Genomic DNA, 20,374 nt, shown 5'->3' on the forward strand with positions numbered 1-20,374 from the left:
TTTCTTCCTACAGGTTATCTTTGTGTTAGCCATTCCCTCATTTGCAGATTGCATTCCCTCTTTACCTTTGACAAAAATTCCTTATGCTTTTCAAGATTAAGTTCCAACTCTGCCTTATAAGTGAAGCCTTTCTTGATCCCCAGTTGCCTAGTGTTCTTCCTCCCCCAAAATCATGCAGTTATTATTTATATAATTATTTTCATGTGCTTCTAGATGTATGATATTTTTTTCTTGATAAAAGTAGAAACTCCATGAAAGCAAAGATCTTTCTTTTTTCTCTTTGTATCCCCAGTATTTAGGACAATAAATAGTTGGTGTTCATGTGCGTTTAGTTCTATTCCAGAAATTCTAGCAATAGCATTAGGAGCAGTGAAAAACTTTGAAAACATCTGTGTTTGCTGATAACAGTACAATTATTTATCTAGGAAATACAAAACAGTCAATAAAAATAAAAACACTTAAATAACTGGGAAAATAACAGAATATAAATTAATCCATTGAAAATCATTTATATTTCAATATAGAATCAAAGGAAACCAAGAGAAATTTACTGCTTAATTCAGATATTTGGGCATTTATCAAAATCTAAATGAACTTAATACAGAAATTGAAGAGAATTTTGAAAAACTGATCAGAAGGCCACTCTTTGTTAAGTATTGCATCAAGCAATAGAAATAGAGATGTTATTCATTCATGAATGTAGTTTAATTTACTATCAGCCAGAATAATCAGTTGCTGAACATTCTTAGTATGTGATTTTTTTTGTCATTATCACATATATGTTACTTTTATCTGTCAAATTGATCCTTCTATCAATTTTATCACAGTTTTATCTAATTCTATATAATAATGTGTCACCTCGGTTTTGGAGTTTTGATTGATAATTATGGTACATAAAATTCTATTAGAAACCAATATATTTATTAATAATAAGTAATATAAAAGTACTTTTAGATTTACAAAACACTTGACACATATGATCTCATTTGATTCTTGTGACAACCTGTGAAATATGTGTCATTAGAGATAAAGGAATTGGTTCAGAGCCAGATAGCTGCTAAATGTTTAGGAAGGGATTCTAACTTGGGTATTCTTGACTGTACCTAATTTGCTCTATATATTTTAAAAAGCATACCAGGAAGTAAAAATCACTCTTAGTCCTTCTATTTGTCTACCCATTCCTCACTGTACTTTAAATTCAATTCAGTAAACATTTATTGAGCATGCTCTGGGCCAGGTACTATCTTGACCCCTTATTCTGGTTATCCCAAGCCTCTGTCCTGGACTTTCTACACTCACTATTGATGTTCTTATTAGCTCATGTGAGTTTAATTGTCATCTCTTTGCAAATGACTCCCAGATTCATATAGTCAACCCTAGTCTCTGAGCTCTAATTGTATTTCTCTTTTTTTGGTGGGGGGGTTTGCAAGGCAATGGGGTTAAATGATTTGCCCAAAGCCACACAGCTTGGTAATTATTAAGTGTCTGAGGTTGGATTTGAACTCAGGTCCTCCTGACTCCAAAGTCAGTATTCTATCCACTGTGCCAACTAGCTGCCCCTCAAATGCATTTTCAGAAGAAAATTCATTATCTCTCCCCCTCATCCCCCAATCCATCTCTATTCCAGATTTCTTATATTTGATGAGGGCACTGCAATCCTTCCAGTTACAGATTGACACCTTCATTGTTTTCCATGATGCTTCAAGTTCCCATAGCCTACATACACAATCTGTTGTTAGTCTTTTGTTAGTCTTTTCTACCTTCCACATCTCTCAGGTCTTCTCTTTGCTTCTGCAACTCTAAATAAGGGCCTTTACACCTCACTTAAGCTATTAGATTTGCCATTGAGTTGATATTTCTTCCTCCTCTCCCTACTCTTACTAATTCCACAGAACCACCAAAGTGATTTTCTTAAAACTTAGGTATCACCATGTCATTCTCTTACTCAATAAATTCTGGTGACTCCCTATTTCCTCTAGCATCAATATTGGCACTTTTTTGTCATTTAAGGCCTTTTACAACTTGATCTAATCTATCTTTCTATACTTATTATACATAATTCTCTTTCTTATGCTGTATGTTCCAGCCAGCCTGGCTTTATTATTTCTCCCCACTTCATGCTTTTATGTTTTCTGTTCTTATTCCTGAAATACACTTCTGCTTCATCTTTTCCTTCAAACCCCCAGTTTTGTACAAGGTTCAGTGAAGAACCAACTTCTTCAGGAAGCTTTTGATGATTCTCCCAAATTATGTTTTATTTAAATGTTTTTTCCTCTCTGGCTGATTTATAAACTTCAAATTGTTAGTGACTGACTTTTGACTTCATCTCATCAGGGCCTGGTAGATTACAAATAGTTATGTAATATATGTTTATTGATGGATTATATGACAGATCTGTGGCTGGAGAGGGAGTTTTTAATTTCTATAACATTATTTAGTGAAAAATAATTGCATCAACATTCTAATATTTTAGAAGTTATCTAACCAATCTAGAAAGCAGTTTGAAATTACTCTAAGAAAACTGCTAAAATGCCTAATCTCTCTGCTCCAAAGATCACACCATTAGGTATAATGTATGACCCAAAGAAGTCAGAGATAAAAAGGTTCACTAAATGCCAAACTGTTGCTAAAGGCATAATCAAAATGGATTAGAAACAAGGTAAATAACCATCAATAGCAAACTGTTGTATATGAATATAATTGAGTATTAGTGCATAGAACAAAAAAGATGAATATTAGATTACAGCAGGGCATGGGAACACTTGATGATAGGATCTAAAATGAAGTAAACAAAAATGGTAAACAGAGCGACTACCATGATGTAAATGAATAAAATAATAAATATGAACAATCAGTGCTTTTTGATTATATTTTCCACTTGAGCAGAGATATGAAAATGGAGCTTCCTTTCTATGCAGTGATTGGATACTATGAATGTGCAACACTCATTTGCTGTTGGATTTGATGGGTAAAAAATTGGCCACAGTATGAGAAAGAGAACAGGGATATTTTGGAAAATGCATGTAGTAATGTATAAACAAAGCATTTTAATAAAGCTTTAAAAATACTCATTAAAATCAAATATCATAACTATATAGGATATTTATCAAAGAAATAGATGAATTATTGACATATCAAGTTTTTTTAATCATATACAAGTTTTAATCACGTATTCTCACAAATTCAGCCAGTATTTTGGGTTCCTTCCTTATTTTTTTTTCATTTTTTTTTTCAAGGCAAATGGGGTTAAGTGGCTTGCCCAAGGTCACACAGCTAGGTAATTATTAAGTGTTTGAGACCGGATTTGAACCAGGTACTCCTGACTTCAGGGCCGGTGCTTTATCCACTGTGCCACCTAGCCGCCCCCTTCCTTACTTTTTCTTTATAACTTCAACTGGGCCCTGATTATAGCAAGATATTCTATTTTGCATCCCATAAAAACTATTCCAAACCATGTCCTTCCTCTTTAAGCCTTCTAATCTTTTTTTTACCTCTGATCTCAGCTAGGGACCTTGTCTTGTGTTTGAAAACATGTGACTTGAGCTTTTTCTTTTACACTCTTCATCTCAAATCCTCTTCATATCATGATCCTGTAATGCCTCATTTCCCCTAGTCTCTTTTAAAGACACACCATCTAAGGGAGCAGCTAGGTGGCGTAGTGGTTAGAGCACTGTCCCTGGAGTCAGGAGGACCTGAGTTCAAATGTGGCCTCGTTGGACACTTCATAATTGCTTAACTGTGTGACCTTGGGCAAGTCACTTAACCCACTGCCTTGGCCAAAAAAATTTACATAGCTCTACTTGCCAAGCTCAGTTATTCCCCGTGTATACTTTATTCCTTCTTTTCCTGTCTTTTCCAGCAGATTTCATCTTTACTCATTTCTGCCACCACTTTGAAATTTTCAGTCTCTATCAAGTGGTCCCTTCCTTATTACCTTCAAACATGCCCCAGACTCCTTATCCTTAAGAAACTCCCATTAGAATCTATTGGTCCTCAAACTTTTCTCACATAGTCTTTTTTTCAGCCAAATTTCTGTAAATTGTTATCTAAACAATTTGTTTCCACTTCTTCATTTTTCACTCATTTCTCATTCAGTTGCACACTGGTAATCATTAACACATCACCAAAATGAAACTTCCATCTCTGAGTTAATTAACGATGATATTTTTTACCTTTATAGCTTTGACATTTTAATTGTTTTAATATGAAAACAAAACAAGCAAAAAAGATGAAATTTAAGAGAGATCTCTTGACCCATTCTCATTGTCTCCTTCAAGTTCAAAATGCTTTTGTCTCTTGATGACTGCCAACTGAAGTCATCACATTTCAAGTTTCAGTATTATCTTCTTTGTGGTCTCTGCCCTTTTCCCCAAAAATTATTTTAGTTTGATCACCATAATTACTTTACTTTACTCCTAGAGCTTCAGTTGTCTTTTATGTGCCAAATAAGCTGTTCTTTCTCAGTCTAAACTTTCTCATTTTAACTGTGATGTGTTGACATTGTTGACTACCCTTTCCTTTTGGCACTCTTTCTGTTCTGCATTTTCATGATACTTCTTTCTCATGGTTTATCTCTTACATATCTGACTCTATTCCTTAGTTTCCTTTGCTGATAACTCAGTAATTTTTAACCCAGTTCTTCCCCTCTTCCAAATTTTTTATTTCTGTGGAATCCTCCACAATCCATTCACTGTTGTTTGTAATCTCAACATTTTCCTGGAGCTCCTCATTCTTCCTCACCAGGCATATCCAAGTTAGTTGCCAAATCTTGTCATTTTATCATCACATATCTTGAATCTTGAACCCCTTCTTTCCATTTATATACATTTTTACCTTTGTTCAAATTTTCAGCACCTTGTCACCTAGATTATTTTATTAAATATACCCTGTACATTGGTCTTCCTGTCTCAGTTTCTTTCCACATAAATCTATTTTCTTTTCCATTGATCTGGTGGATCTGTGACTCCCATACTCCACCTATTCCATTGACTTCTAGTGCCTCTAGGTTAAAACTCTCCTGTGCAGTTTCTAAAGCCTTACCAAACCTGACCTTAGCCTATGTCATATACTCTGAGACTTAGAGAAACTGGCCTTCTTTCTGTTACTCATGCCATCTCTTTCCATTTCCATCACTTTTACCTACCCTTCCTCATGTCTGGAATGTACTTCTTCCTTCTCTCTGCCTCTTAGAGATATAGTCTCGCTTTTTTTTTAAGTTGCAGCTTGGGCACCATCTTTTGCATGAAATCTTTCCTGACTTCCCATTTGCTAATACTCTCCCTACCAACTACCATAGGGTGTGTGGGTGTGTGGGTGTGTGTGTGTACACACACACACACACACACACACACACACACACACACACTCTTGGGGTATATATAGACATAAAGTAGTATAAATATTTGAACGTATTTTTAAATTTTACTTTGTTTATGTTTTATATGTATTTATATTCCCCCATTCAAATATGTTATTTTAAGGACACTTTAGAACAGTATATATAACAAATAGTATATGTTTAATTACTACTTCCTGATTGTGAATTTCCAAGAAAACATGTACTGTTGATGTGTTATCTCATAGAGGCTATCACTTCCAAATAGATCAGCTGCATGGGTTGTCCATTGTGTCAACTACTTGATAGCATCCCTTGTTCACTCTTTCCTTTTGTACATAGGTTGAATATTTAAAAATGTTAATGGATATCCTTTAGTGAAGCCTAGTCAGCCTCACTCAGTCATAGAGCATGTATATAGAAGTTAAATGCAAGGAGATTGTGAGGATAAGAAAGGTTGTTATAGAGATCTTTAAATGAAAAACAGAAGAATTTATATTTGCTGGAGGTAATAGGAACTTTTGGAGTTTTTTGAAGAATTTCTATATTAAATACAAGTTTTTCTTATCTGACCTCTGCTTGGCAAGTAAACAAAAATGTTGGCCAAGGTGGTTTTAACAATGTAAATCTACTTTAATGATAGTTTCATTTTTGTGTTTCCAGTATTTTGCCTAAAGTAGGTGCTTAATAAAAAATGTTAATTTATTGAATAATTTATAGATTCTTTTGCTCTCCTAATAGCAGTTTATTTTTATTTTGTTAATTTGATAGGGAATTTTAGTAGTGGTTGTCTCTATCCTCTCCACCTGTAATTTTTGTTTGTTTGATTTTTCTTTTGGGGGAGGGATTGTGATTTAGTAACTTTGACAGTTTTTTCCCTAGGATCATTCCTGAAGCCTTTTCAGCAAGATACAGCCTGCCATAGCTTCTACTCTGGTGGCATGTCTTTTGAGAAACTGAGTGCATTCTAAACCATTTCATGTATTTAAATAAAACTGGATTGATACGAAGATTAAAGAATCTTTCACAGCATAAAGTAATATATGTAACAATAAAATGACAGATGGGGAGGAGATATTTTCAGTAAATGTAGCAGATAAGGTTTTGTCACCCAGATTCTAAAAGAAATTGATCCATAAATATGAGTGGTAGGATTCACCAATGTTTTAGAGTAAAATATGTCAGTATACTTCAAATTACAAAGTTAATCCTGACCTTTGATCCTGGGATTCTGTTCCTAGGATGTGATCCTAAAAATATCATAAAAACAAAAAAAATATAGACCTATCACTTTGAAAATGGCTAAACTTTTTCTCTTTATAAGAGTCAAATAATTAGATGTTATCTGTATATCCCAAATTGAGGACTAGCTAAATAAATAATGATGAATTAATATAATTGAATTTCATACTATATATTAACTGTGATGTGTACAGAGAATTTTCAGCAACTTTATCTGATATTATTCTACCTCATACATTGATGGTATGAATTGATCCAAAGCAAAATTAGCAGGACCAGAATTGCATCCAGACCCTTCTTGTCCTCCCTGCAGCCTTTAATACCGAGAGTCATTCAACTTTTCTTCTCCCTAGATTCTTTCTCCTCTCACCTGGTTCTGCTCCCCTTTATCTGACCCACTCCTCAGACCCTTCTGCTAGCTCTTCTTCAACTCATGCCTACTAACTGGGTATACACCAGGAGTCTTATCTTAGGGCTTCTTCTTTTCTCCTTCTATCTACATCTGAGGTGTCCATGAACCACTTATGAGTTTGTGAATAGATTTCTGGAAGTTCATTAATTAAAAAAAATTTTTTATAACTATTCTAGTATACTTGGTTTCCTTTACCTCATGGATTTTAAATTTTTATTCTGAAAAGCGGTCCATAGACTTCATTAGATTAGGGATCCATTTCACAGAAAAAATATAGCTCTCTGTACTTTACTCTTTTATTTGGTGAATTCTTTAATTACTATGGGTTAAATTTTTATGCAAATTATTCTCTAATCTGTTCATCTAGCTTTTACAACACTGTAGCTTTATCTGTCATCAACTGTCTTTTGGACAACTCAAACCATATGTCCAAAATATAACTCATTATCTTTTTCCTCCAAACCCTTCTCTCTTTCCTGTTACTGTCAAGGTATCACCTTCTTCCCAGTCACCCAGGCTTACCCGTATGTGCCATACTGAGTGCCTCTCTGGAACTTACTTTACATATCTAGTATGTTACCAGCATCTCTCATATATGACCTTTCTCATTAATCGCACAACCTCCACTCTGGTACAAACCCTTTTCACCTTATTGCCGAATTGTGGGACTCCTTAACGCAAATCTCTCCCCACTTCAGTCCATCCATTCTCTATCTGTCTAAGGCCCAGGTCTGACCAGCAAATTTGAGGAGCTCACTGTGTGCAGAGTTAGATTTCAGATTTTGTTTGACTTTTAAAATCATTCACCATCTGGCCTTTTCCTTTGTTCTTCTTGCACTTTGCAACTCAACAACACTGGTTCTCCTCATAAAAACATGCCCTGTGTTTCCTGGCTCTTTTCCTCTCTTCTTCCCCTCTCCCTCCTGGTTCCCCTGAAAACTCAGCTCAGTTTTACCTTGACATTGATATGTGCTTTTCTCTTGTTTCCTTAATCAGAAGATGATCTCTCTGTGGGCACAGATTCTGTTTTTGCCTTTCCTTGTGTCTCCTTGGCTTTGTACAGCGATTGGTACATGTCACTGCTTATCAATTGTTGATCAACACATAGACTAAAGTGTCTTTGAGTGATGAGAGAACATTAGTCCAAAGAGACACAAAGAAAAAGCATTTTTGTGTTGTTTCTTATTTGTTTCTAGCTTGTTAAATGCATAGGGCTATAGGATTTTATTCTTTTTTTTTTTGAATATTTTTCTTGTGGATGGTTTTAATTTCTTAAACATTCATTTTGTGTCACATTCTTCACACTCCTCTGCTTGGCATTCACCATCATCACAATAAGACCCCATCTTACTTTTTTGGCCTCATCTCATATTCTCTGTCTCACTCTCTATGCTTCAACTTCATCCTATAGTTTTGTCCCCAACCTTGCCATATAAATCCACCCAGCATTGTCATACCTTTATGCCCACCATCAATTCCCATGCCTGCAGTGCTTTCCCTTCCTTTCTTAGACGATTAAATGTATACCTGTCCTTTAAAATTCAACTGAAATGACATCTGCTCTCTGAAACTATTCTCATCCCAAGCTGAATAACACTTAATGCCTTCAGATCTCATGTAGCAGTTGGTTTTGTCAATTTCTAATGTATTTTTATAAAATATTGTATATTATAACTTTTTAAAAATTTCTCTTCTATATTTTTAGGCTTTTTGATGTCTTGTTTATTAAATTTTGTATTCAGTTAAAGTAACCTGTTACATAGTAGTTGGTTAAAATGTTTATTGTATATATCTCAGCAGTTTTACTTTATTTAGATGGTTAGGGAGGCTGAAAATTTGAGTGGTTATAATTTGTTTATCTTCTATGTAAATTGTTCATAGCATTTTATAAGAAGCGTGTTTCCCATGAACATTTGTATAAATCCTTGTATATTGTCTTATGTTTAGTTGTTATCTGTTCTACTTGTTGCAAATACTGAAACTGTTGCTTTATTCTTGGTTACTTCTTGTTTTTGTTGTATAGAAAATTTAATGTAGATAAATTTATCTATTTTCTTCCCTAATATTTCTTTAATTTGATTATTAGATAAAAAATTATCTCCTATCATACTTGAAATCATTTGTACTATTACCTTTACTAATATTTTATAGTTGACTTTTATGTGTAGCATCCAGCAGAGAACTATGGTAGTTAGTACATGGTGAAAATATCAATTATGTTTTGACTTCTCAAATTTCTCCAATATTTATTGGATAATGAATCCTTTCCCCAGTTTTCATTTTCCATAGGCTTATCAAACACTAAGCCTTTTGTGTGTATTTAGTCTATTCTTGGTTTCTTCATTGTGTTTCATTGGTCTAGTTTTCTCTTTTTCTGTTTTTTTTGTATTTTTTTGTCAAGTTCTGTGGATTGTGATTGATTTATTTTAGCCTCATGAGCATATCTACTCTTACAAGATTTTTTCCTCAAAATACTATTCGATTTTATTTCTCACCTTTCTCTATAAATTTCTTTTTGTTTTTATTCAATTCTGTTTAAAAAATAATGTATATTGTTTTAAATCTCTTAATTTTGAAAATATTTTTCTACATTGTTCACATCCATGCCTGAGCATAGAAAGTCCTTTCAGTTATTACTTTAATTCTTGTTGTTGGAATATTAAAATCTTCAGAGTATCTTTTTTGCTTTTAAATTCATCAGGAGAATTTTTCACCTTATGTAGTCCATTTTTATTAATCTTTAAAAACTGAGAACTTGCTGCTTTGGGATACCATAATACAGTATGCTTTTACCTGTATAAATAAAACTCCCTTGGTAGATTTTGCTCTGGATGAACAAATCAGACTTAAGCATCTGATTTAAGCAGTATAATATTTTTTCCATAATTTAGTTTTTGTTTCTTTATCCCAGATTTTGAGAATTTAGATGGTCAGTGACCATCTAACATAGCTTATACACAAAAGGAATTCTTGCTATAACATAGAGAAGTTTGTTGAATTGTCTACTTTGAGTAGTTTGAATTTTTATATTTAGATTGTAAGCTCTAACAGAGCCAGCATCTTATTTTAATATCTTTTTGAATTCCTCAGAGCCTAGCACAATCTCTTGCACATAGTAGGTCTTGAGTAAGTATTTGGTTGTCATTGCGTAATAGGTTGTTCTCTGTGCATTTTGTAGGGGCATGAGTTTACTTGGATTTTTTGCTTTGTGTTCCCTACAGCCCCATTGACAAACCTTCAGATTCCCTCAGTATAGGGAATGGTGACAATTCCCAGCAGGTAAGATTTTGGTCAAGTAGCATCTCCTTTTTTTCTGACAACATTGAGGAATGAGGTATATTCTCCCATATAATGGGATTTAAAAATTTGTAGTAGTAAATGTTCGGCTCACTATTTTTGATGAAATTGTTTTTAAAATGTGTTACATATTTATTTACTTCTTAAAACCAAATATAGCAACTATAATTGAAGCTCTTCTTGCTGAATCAATGCCATCTTTTTATTAAATTATGCTTTGATACTGCAATGCCCTCTGGGACTATTGAGTTAGATAAGACTACTTGTTTAAAATGGTTTTCTGTTAGTTTAGTTATTTTATTTTTAAGTTTTTCCCTTTCTGTTAATGCATGAGCCTCTAATAAATTCTCTTATACTTGCTTATTTACTTCTTCCTAATTGCTATAAGTTGGGGGATGGGGAGAACCAAAAGCCATATTAGAATTGTGTCTAGTTTTAAATTTGATTTAGTTCTTAAATTCTTCATTGTGTAAAGTTTATGAGCATAGATTTTTTTTTGGCATCTTCTTAGAGACTTTTTTGCCTATGACTTTTTTTTTTTTTTGGCCAGTGTTTTGGGTATGTTTCTATATGACCTCTGTGTGAGTCATTCTGTCAGCTACCCACCTAATATTTTATATATATTAGGTTAATCATTTGTAAGTAATCTTTTATTTAAAATGATTAATAGTGACTATTTTTCCAAGTGTGTGTTCAGATGAAATATGATTCACATGAGCAGTTTGGTAATCAGTTGATATGTTAGTGGTCCTGGATTAAAGAAGACCTAAATTCAGATCTATCCCCTTTCTCTTCCTAGCCAGGTGATCCTAGGTCGGTCATTTAACCTGTTTGTCACAGTTGCCTATCTTTAAAACGAGGGCAATGGCAGCCCTTACCACTGTGAGACTGTGGTGAGAATCTAGGAATATACTCTTTGTAAAATACTTAGCTCAGTCCCTATCATCAAGGAGGTGCTGTAGAGATTCTGTTCTCTCCCTGCCATCTACTCTTACCTCTGTTATATGAGAGTTAGAAGATTCACTTTTCTTCCTTCTTATTTTTTTTTCCTCCTTTTTAGATACCTAACAGTGATACGCCGTCACCACCTCCTGGTCTATCCAAACCTAACCCAGTCATCCCCATCAGTTCATCTAATCACAGTGCAAGGTCCCCTTTTGAAGGGGCAGTAACAGAGTCACAGTCACTATTTTCGGACAACTTTCGGCATCCCAACCCTATCCCCAGCGGGCTCCCCCCTTTCCCCAGCTCCCCACAGACTTCCAATGATTGGCCAACAGCACCAGAACCACAGAGCCTCTTCACATCAGGTATGAATCTTTGAGTCTGCTAACATTGTAGCATGATGAAACCCACAAATATATAGACAATTTTTTTTAAGGTTTTTGTAAGGCAAATGGGGTTAGGTGGCTTGCCCAAGGCCACACAGCTAGGTAATTATTAAGTGTCTGAGACTGGATTTGAACCCAGGTACTCCTGACTCCAGGGCCGGTGCTTTATCCACTGCACCATCTAGCCGCCCCTATTTCTTTTTTTTTTTTTTAAAGACTAGAAATTGTAACTTAAGTGTTTCAAGATTTTAAAAGTTTTTAAAGCCAAAAGCACTTTTAAAGTACTGCAGACTATTTCAAAATCAAAATTCAATGTTTACAGTGTTGCTTTAGGATTTTTCCAGTACTGTAGAGGTAAATTGTTTAGGACTAGACATTAAATACAATATTCTTTAGTTTTACTGAATTTTATGTTCACTTCATTTCTTTGCTCTTGGAAAATATTGCATAAAATAAAATGTCAGAAGCATTCATGAAAATTCATAGGGCATACCATAAGTAAAAATGGAGAGTAATATGACAACAGGATTATTAAATTATGATCCTTATAGTATGTATACCATACATGAAAATGATTTTCACTCTAATGCCTTCATCTACTGTTAACTTCATTTAATCCTTACTTTCTGATATGAGAGGAAATATTGATTATAACTGTGAGTTTATTTCAATAGCCCATTCTGAGTTTTGATTATAAAGGGCAGTGATAAAGATGTGAATGCTTTTTCTCTTATCAGTTCTACAACAAAATTATCCATTTACCCTGCTTTCATTATTGAATTATTAAAAGCGTAAAATGTCTACATGTGAATAAAGCTCTCATGTAAGCACATGATAGCAGGATATTTATTTTTTTATGTCTTGGCATATTCTATTTGGGCAGCTAACTGGTACAGTGGATAGAGTGCTGAGCCTAGAGTCAGAAAGATTCCTCTTTGTGAGATGAAAAGTGACCTTGTACACTTAATTTGAGACCCTGGGCAAGTCATTTAGACCTGTTTCCCTCAGTTTCCTCAGCTGCAAAATGAGCTTGGCAAGCCACTCTAATATCTTTGTCAAGATACTGACAAGAAAACCCTGAATGCATCATGAACAGTTGGACACCTGTTGCTCAAAATGCCCATGTACATACTACTCCAGAAGAAGTTAAAGTATGGATTTATGTACATTATATAATTAATTATAATTTTTCCCTCCTGACAGAAACAATTCCAGTATCATCCTCTACAGACTGGCAAGCAGCATTTGGCTTTGGTTCCTCTAAACAGCAAGAGGATGACTTGGGGTTTGACCCCTTTGACATCACTCGCAAAGCCTTAGCAGACCTGATTGAGAAGGAACTGTCAGTTCAAGATCAACCTTCCCTTTCGCCCACATCTCTTCAGAACCCTTCCTCACACACTACAACCGCCAAAGGGCCAGGCCCTGGATTTCTGCATCCTGCCGCACCCACAAATGCCAACTCTCTCAGTAGCACCTTTTCAGTCTTGCCACAGAGGTTCCCTCAGTTTCAGCAACACCGGGCGGTTTATAATTCATTCAGTTTTCCAGGCCAGGCAGCCCGCTATCCATGGATGGCCTTTCCACGAAATAGCATCATGCACTTGAACCACACAGCAAACCCCACCTCAAATAGTAATTTCTTGGACTTGAATCTCCCGCCACAACACAGCACAGGTCTGGGAGGGATCCCTATAGCAGGTAGGTTCATTTGAAGCCTCCATGAATTTGCAAATGAATCATGCCTTCAGGTTCTTGGGTGAGGGAGGGGAATAATCAGTTACTAGAAATAGATTTCCTGAGAATTTCTGTGGAAATATTGTTATTTTTTAAAATTCTTTTTAACAATCTTGAAAAGATTTAATTGGATGCTTTGCCTTGTAAATTGAGCTTTATAAGGATGGTGGAGTATTATAATCTTATTATTTTGAACAATTCTGTCATTTAGTGGATAGTTTTTAGTTTTTGTATAGTTATCTGGTTGGATTTGAATTTGCCGTGTGTGTGTGTGTGTGTGTGTGTGTGTGTGTGTGTAAAAAGGAAAAAGATTTTGGAATTATGGTCCTATAGAGTTGAGTATCAAAGTACAGGCTCTGCTTTTACTTTCTTAAAAACTTGTGCTTAAAATGTTTAATGGTGATAATTAGTGAGAGCATGACAGATGATAGAGCTTCTTCTCAACAATTTCGGGTAGATTTACTTTGATATAGCCAAACATATTAAACCTCTACTGCATATTAATAAAGTACTTCATATTTTGTGAACTTCTGAGTATTAATTTAACACAGATACTTTATTAATGTGCAAAAATTTCCAATCTACAAATATAAAATTGATTCAGTCAAAATGTTTGAACATTTTAGTGTTCCATGATTTTGCTTAGAAGAGGATATTTTACACTCCTTTGAGTTTGATACTTCACTGGGTCTTGATCCAACATTACTGTCCTCAACAGATTCACTTATAGATTATGGAAAATCGTTTGGGACATTTTGAACTCCTTACCTTTGAGTTCTAAAGAATTCATGTTGTTTTTAGTAATGTCTTTAGTTGGGTTCTAGAATTGCTTCCACATGAAAACTTTCCTCCCTTGCATTTCTCAGACAGTATATTGCTTTTCTACATAATTTCTCTTAAGATCTTTAAGATTTTCCACATTGTAATGACAACTGTGTGTTATTTAGCTGTGAAGTTAAATGTGTTATTGCTGACATGCTGCCACTAGGACATGTATATCTATATTTTTAATGTCATGTATTTATGATGATCAGTTTAAATATTCTTGCACAATTCTTCTAATAATCAGTAAAAGATACTTATAGGACAAATATCTGGGAGTGTTAGATAAAGTCTGTAACTGTTAATAGCTTTGTTACATTAAAACATTAACTGACTTGGATGTGACTGTACCCAATTTAGTATCTTCTACAGTTCTCTTTTAATTTAATTATAGCAGTAGTTGATCCCACATAATTTTATAAAAAATTCTTTTTCCATTCATCTGGAATATAAAAGGAATACTAAAAAATCAGCAGGCATTTATTGATCACCTACAGTATAGCCACTGTTCTCCTGAGATATGTCATATAAAATATAATACAGATAGCATGGTATAATGGTCTTGGGGTTGGAAACTCTGACTGTGACAAAGTTCCTTAACCATGTTTTTGTTTATTCATGTGCCAAATGTGGATAATAATATTTAGTTTATCTATATCACAGGGTTGTGAGGAAAGTACTTAGAATTTAGTTATTATTTTTTATTATAATCTCCTTTGGTGTGAAAATGGTAGTTATTTGAGGGGCTGAAACAGACCTAAAAAATGTGACAATCAATATAGTATTCATAAGTGTGTAATAGGAACTTAGAAAAGGGAAAGGTTATCATAGAATATAGTAGCTAGAGAAGACTTTAGTGAAATCTTGACCTTAAAAGATAGGATTTATATATAAGCAGATGTGAAAGGAAGAAGGTAACATATATGAGGAATAAATGAACAGAGTTTATTGCCCCATAGATACCTTCTTTTCCAGTCTGTCTTTTTTTTTTTTTTAATTTAAGGCAATGGGGTTAAGTGACTTGCCCAAGGTCACACAGCTAGGTAATTATTAAGTGTCTGAGGTCAGATTTGTTGAACTTGGGTCCTCCTGACTCCAGGGCTGGTGCTTTATCCACTGTGCCACCTAGCTGCCCTTCTAGTCTGTCTTAGAAAGGGACAGTGTTTTGGAAGTCCTTGAAAGGCAGGCAGAAGAGTTGGACTAAATGTAATAAAGGTTCTCAGTACAACTCTGATAAGCAACTTTTTTTACTTAGTGTTTTTCTCTTGCTTACTGCATAACTGCCTTTGCATTACCCCTGTCAAAAAAGAATAGGATCATTGGTTAATGAGTTCTGCAATTGTACCTATTAAGTGTTTTGGATTTTCATTTCATTTTGGTATAGTATGAATTTTTTTGCCTCACTTAACCAACTTAGAGCTATAAATATGAAAAATGTTTGTTGTTATAATTAATATATGTAGGTTATTTTGTGTTAACAAATAAATAGAAAAAAAATCCCTGAACTTAAATAGTTTCTGTAGTTTCTAAGTCTGATCTAATTCATTAGTGACCTTTTTTTGTCCATTTCCAGGGAAAGCATTATGTCATTTCATTTTTTCAGTGTCCTATAACCTTCAAGTTTCTTTCAGTTGGTGTTGAGCATACTCACTTGTCATGTAGAGTGTGTTTTGTACTAGGTCATGAATAACTCTTTAAAGAATTTTTCTCATTAAAAGCTATTTTTATTGAGATTCTGAAATTTAGAATAAAATTTCAATAAAGGATTTAAGATTTGTTATCTGAATCATTCCGGCTAAAGGACTATCATGGTCTTATATGATGGAATAGTGTATTTTGGTTTATATTTATTCTCACAAGTCTCTATCTAGATTTCTATTTGGGGTGGTGGTGTTCCCCTCACAAAGAGAAACTATAAGAACAGAAAATAAACATGTTTTTCTGAGTTATCTTAAAGTGAAAAAAAAAGGAAGAGGAGAGGATTTAGTTGAAAAGGAAAAGAGTATGTTAGCACTGTGCCATTACTTTATTATTATTAATTCATTTGATCCTCAGAAAAACCCTATGAGATAGGTTCTGTTGTTATCCCCATTTTACAATTGAAGAAACTGAGACAGACAAAGGTTAAGTGACTTAGCCAGGATCACATAACTAGTAAATGTCTTAAGGCAGAATTTGATCTCTAGGTCTTCCTGAATTCAGGCTCAGTCTACTAAATTCACTGTACTACCTGATTGTCCTAACATAATAGTTCAGTTTTGGACACATTAGGTTTAAAATGTTTAAAGGATTTCCAATTCAAGATGTCCAGTTGATAGTGATAGATTTGAGAGTAGAAGTCATCAGCACAAGATGTTAGGGCTAAATAAGTAAATCTATGTGAGAATCATCAGCATAAAAATGATAATTGAATCCATGGAGCTGAAGAGATCAACAAGAGAAAGGAGAAGCCAAGAAACTTGGTACACCTGTTCTTAGTGAGATTGGCCTGGATGAAGATCTGGGAAGGAGATCAGGAAGATGCAGAGGTGGGAGGAGAAGCCGGTGAAGAGTCATGGAAACCAGGGGAGAAGGCAGGAACTAATCTAGGAGGAGTGTTAAAGCCTACTGAGTCACATGAATAATAAGGGTTTCAAAAAAGCCATTAGATTTGATAGTTGGTGGTTGTTATTTGCTTTGGTATAGCAGTGGAATGGTAAAAGTCAGAAGTCAGATAATAGAGAATTAAGAAAGTGAGACAAAAAGAATGCTTTGCCAGTATTTTTCTTAGTTCACTTCTGTATCTTTTTTAGCTTAGTAGGGAAATTTTGTTTTCAGAAAATGCTGACAAATTTTTCTAAACAAGTTATTAAGGGAGTTAGTAGATTTTAACATAACCAAGATTTTAAAAACATGTTCTTAGTCATAGGAAGTTGGGTTACTCTTCACAAATGCAAGTCCAATTTTTAAAATGGAGTTTGCTTTTCTTTATATCTAAAGAAAACTTTGGGCCAAATTCTGTAGGGCGTGTGTGTGGTCATAGATTTTTCATTTTTTCCCCCACAGTCTCTTATATATCTATTGTTAACAAGAGCATGTACTTATGATGCACCTGGAGGAAATGATCCAGCTTCCTGGACTGGGCTTCAAGGGCCTGCTGTGCTCCTTACCAGTATGCTTTGTGACCATGGGCAGTTTATCATGACTTGCTGGGTCATAGTTTTCTTATCTGTCCGCTGAAGAGTTTGGCCTAAAAAGATTTCAAAGAGCTCTTCCAGTTTTGAATTCGTGATCCTGTGCATCTAGATCACACAGAGTCAGAGCTTTCCTTTGGGCCTAGGCTGGGTCTAATTCAAACTTCACACTCAAACTGCCTACTGGTAGCTCATGATCAGCACAGTTTGAGGCATGTGTTCTGAAACTTGAAATAATCTTTTTTTTTTTAACTGTCATCTGCAAGGTACACTTATTTTATATATATGTGTGGGAAGAATAAAAGCTACAGAAGTTGATTTTATTTTATTTTTTGCAAGGCAAATGGGGTTAAGTGGCTTGCCCAAGGCCACACTGCTAAGTAATTATTAAGTGTCTGAGACCGGATTTGAACCCAGGTACTCCTGACTCCAGAACCGATGCTTTATCCACTGCGCTATCTAGCTGCTCCAGAAGTTGATTTTAAATATTGAATTTTGCCAAAAGTAGATACATTTAGGAAATATAAGCTTTATTTCACCAATGAATTTTCTTTTAGAATCTTATTTGTTGAATTATAGCATGATTTTTTGATAATTTAATATTATGTAGATTCATGTGTAAATTAAATAACTGACAGTATAAAATCTTTTATTATAATTTAGAGAATTGAGCATGTGCTTGGTATAAATCCATATGACTTAAAAGTTATCTCAATTTCAATTGAATTGAATCTTCGTCATAACATTTTACTATTTTCTTAGTAAAAAAAATCAGTCTTGGGGGCGGCTAGGTGGCACAGTGGATAGAGCACTGGCCTTGGAGTCAGGAGTATCTGGATTCAAATCCGGCCTCAGACACTTAATAATTACCTAGCTGTGTGGCCTTGGGCAAGACACTTAACCCCATTTGCCTTGCAAAAATATAGAAAAAAAAATCAGTCTTCCAGTGTTACAAATATATAGTAAATATATTGGCATTAATTCACATAAATTATTTTTAAAATATATGCACTATTTCAGCATCCTTTTGGCTATTGAAATTTTGTTACCTGTCTGTAAACCTCACTTTAGTTTTTTAATCTTAATATTTTTAGGGAGTTAGTTTGTTTTAGTAGTTAAGAATTTATCAGGATAGCTTTTGTTTTTTCATTTTTCTGGACATACTTAAAATGTCACGTCTTTTAAAGATGGAATGCTTTTCATATCATGTGATACATATGAAGATTCAAGAGTTTATTAAAGTTTTTAGTATTTTGTAAGATTTTTTTTAAAAAATACATAACTTACTTTACACTAAACTCCTGCTCTTAAGCATGTATAAGTTTAATTTTTTAAAATAGGTTTAGCACATCGAGTCACCTCTGGCTTATCTATTACTAACTTTTCCCAAAAGGGAAGAAAACATGAACCTTTTGACCATGCTTCTATCAACCTCTTCTCTTCTCTATCTTTATGATATAGCTTGCTACCTCTGAATCTACTGTGACCAAAAAGACAGCAGAACGGAGGAGTTTAATAGTATTTGGGTTGCTTACACAGACCTTTGGACTTTTGCATGATTTGCTTTTTTAAAATTTTTTACTTTTCCTTTTTTTAAAATAATTTATATTTTTATTAATATTTTTGTTTTTAATATTACATTCATTTCTGAATATATATTTCTTTGACACCACAAGAAGTAGTCAGTGAATATTTAGTCTTTGATAAGGTGCATACCTACCAGTGGGATTGCTGGTCCAAAGCATACAGTCATTTTAATCAAGTTTTTTCCCCTTCATAATTTCAAATTGCTTTCTAGAATGATTGAATCATATCAAAACTCAGCTAACAATGACTTAATTGGTGGTATCTCTACCATCAGTGTATTAGGATGACTGTGCTCATCTTTCTTCAGTTTCATTCTTTATTGATATTGCATTTAATATGTACATCTCAAGGAATTTGTCTTTTTTTGGGGGGATAAGACCTACAAAAAGTTTACTCTTAAAGTCCCATATAAGTATCTCAAAAGAAATTAAAAACTAAAATAATCAAAGTATAAACTTTATTTTATGCTACTGCCCCCTGCAACTAGTATGCCATCTTCAGGGTACTGAACAGTATTATAAGACCTCTAACAGATCTTAGTCATAATTTTGTTTTTGCTATATATTGAATCTGGTAAATTTGTAGTACTATGTAAGAAATACAGTTTAGAAAGATTGCTATAGCTCCTAGGAATATTCTTGGATGGGTATACTTGCCTATTTACTTACTTCCTAAATCAGGAATATGAATATGAAAATTTCAAGTTTCTCAGAAGACAAAGTTCATATAAAAGTGCAAGTAGTAGCATTAGTTTTCCAAAAGATGATATTAGAATTTGCTTTTTTTGATTACATGATTTTAATTTCATCATTTTTTTATTGTTGTATGCTTAGACACTCTTTTCTCTTATACACATTTTTTTTTTAATTTCAGAATTTGAGAAGATTAAGAAACTATTTTTGCGCGGCTAGGTGGCGTAGTGGATAAAGCACTGGCCTTGGAGTCAGGAGTACCTGGGTTCAAATCCGGTCTCAGACACTTAATAATTACCTAGCTGTGTGGCCTTGGGCAAGCCACTTAACCCCATTTGCCTTGCAAACAACCTAAAAGAACCCCAAAAACAACTATTTTTAAGATTCAAAATATATTAATACTTTTAAAAAGGATACATGCCCCAGTGTTATTCTTACTTATGGGTAGTATCTCTACAATGAATCTTCAGTAACATGATTATATGATTGTAATAAAGATTCTTAGTCAAAGATAATGAAAATAAACTGGAAATGTCGATATTAGGAAGCTTGCAAAATTAGATCATTTGAGTAGATTTAGGGATTTCAGTTAATTGCACAGAATAAAGATTGTAGATAGGTTTTTGCATAAGACCAAGGACTACTTAAAGAACAAGTAGGCTTTTAAACTCATAGAGAGTAAATTGAATTTAATTCTAATTAGTAGACTGAAGTTGGTGTCACTATGAATGGATTACCTTGTCATG

General features: G+C 34.0%; 1 protein-coding gene across 6 annotated transcripts in view; it reads left to right on the forward strand.

Annotated features, from left to right (window-relative positions):
* CNOT4 (CCR4-NOT transcription complex subunit 4) overlaps positions 1-20,374 on the forward strand; it is a 208,699-nt gene that overhangs the window by 158,274 nt on the left and 30,051 nt on the right. For all 6 annotated transcript variants that reach the window (XM_074193619.1, XM_074193618.1, XM_074193617.1 and 3 more), the window contains 3 exons: positions 10,211-10,268; positions 11,347-11,596; positions 12,821-13,318. In XM_074193619.1, the coding sequence (XP_074049720.1) occupies positions 10,211-10,268; positions 11,347-11,596; positions 12,821-13,318 (806 nt within the window). The remainder of the gene's footprint in view (positions 1-10,210; positions 10,269-11,346; positions 11,597-12,820; positions 13,319-20,374) is intronic.

Source organism: Macrotis lagotis, chromosome 7 (assembly GCF_037893015.1).
Source record: "Macrotis lagotis isolate mMagLag1 chromosome 7, bilby.v1.9.chrom.fasta, whole genome shotgun sequence".
Taxonomy (NCBI): domain Eukaryota; kingdom Metazoa; phylum Chordata; class Mammalia; order Peramelemorphia; family Peramelidae; genus Macrotis; species Macrotis lagotis.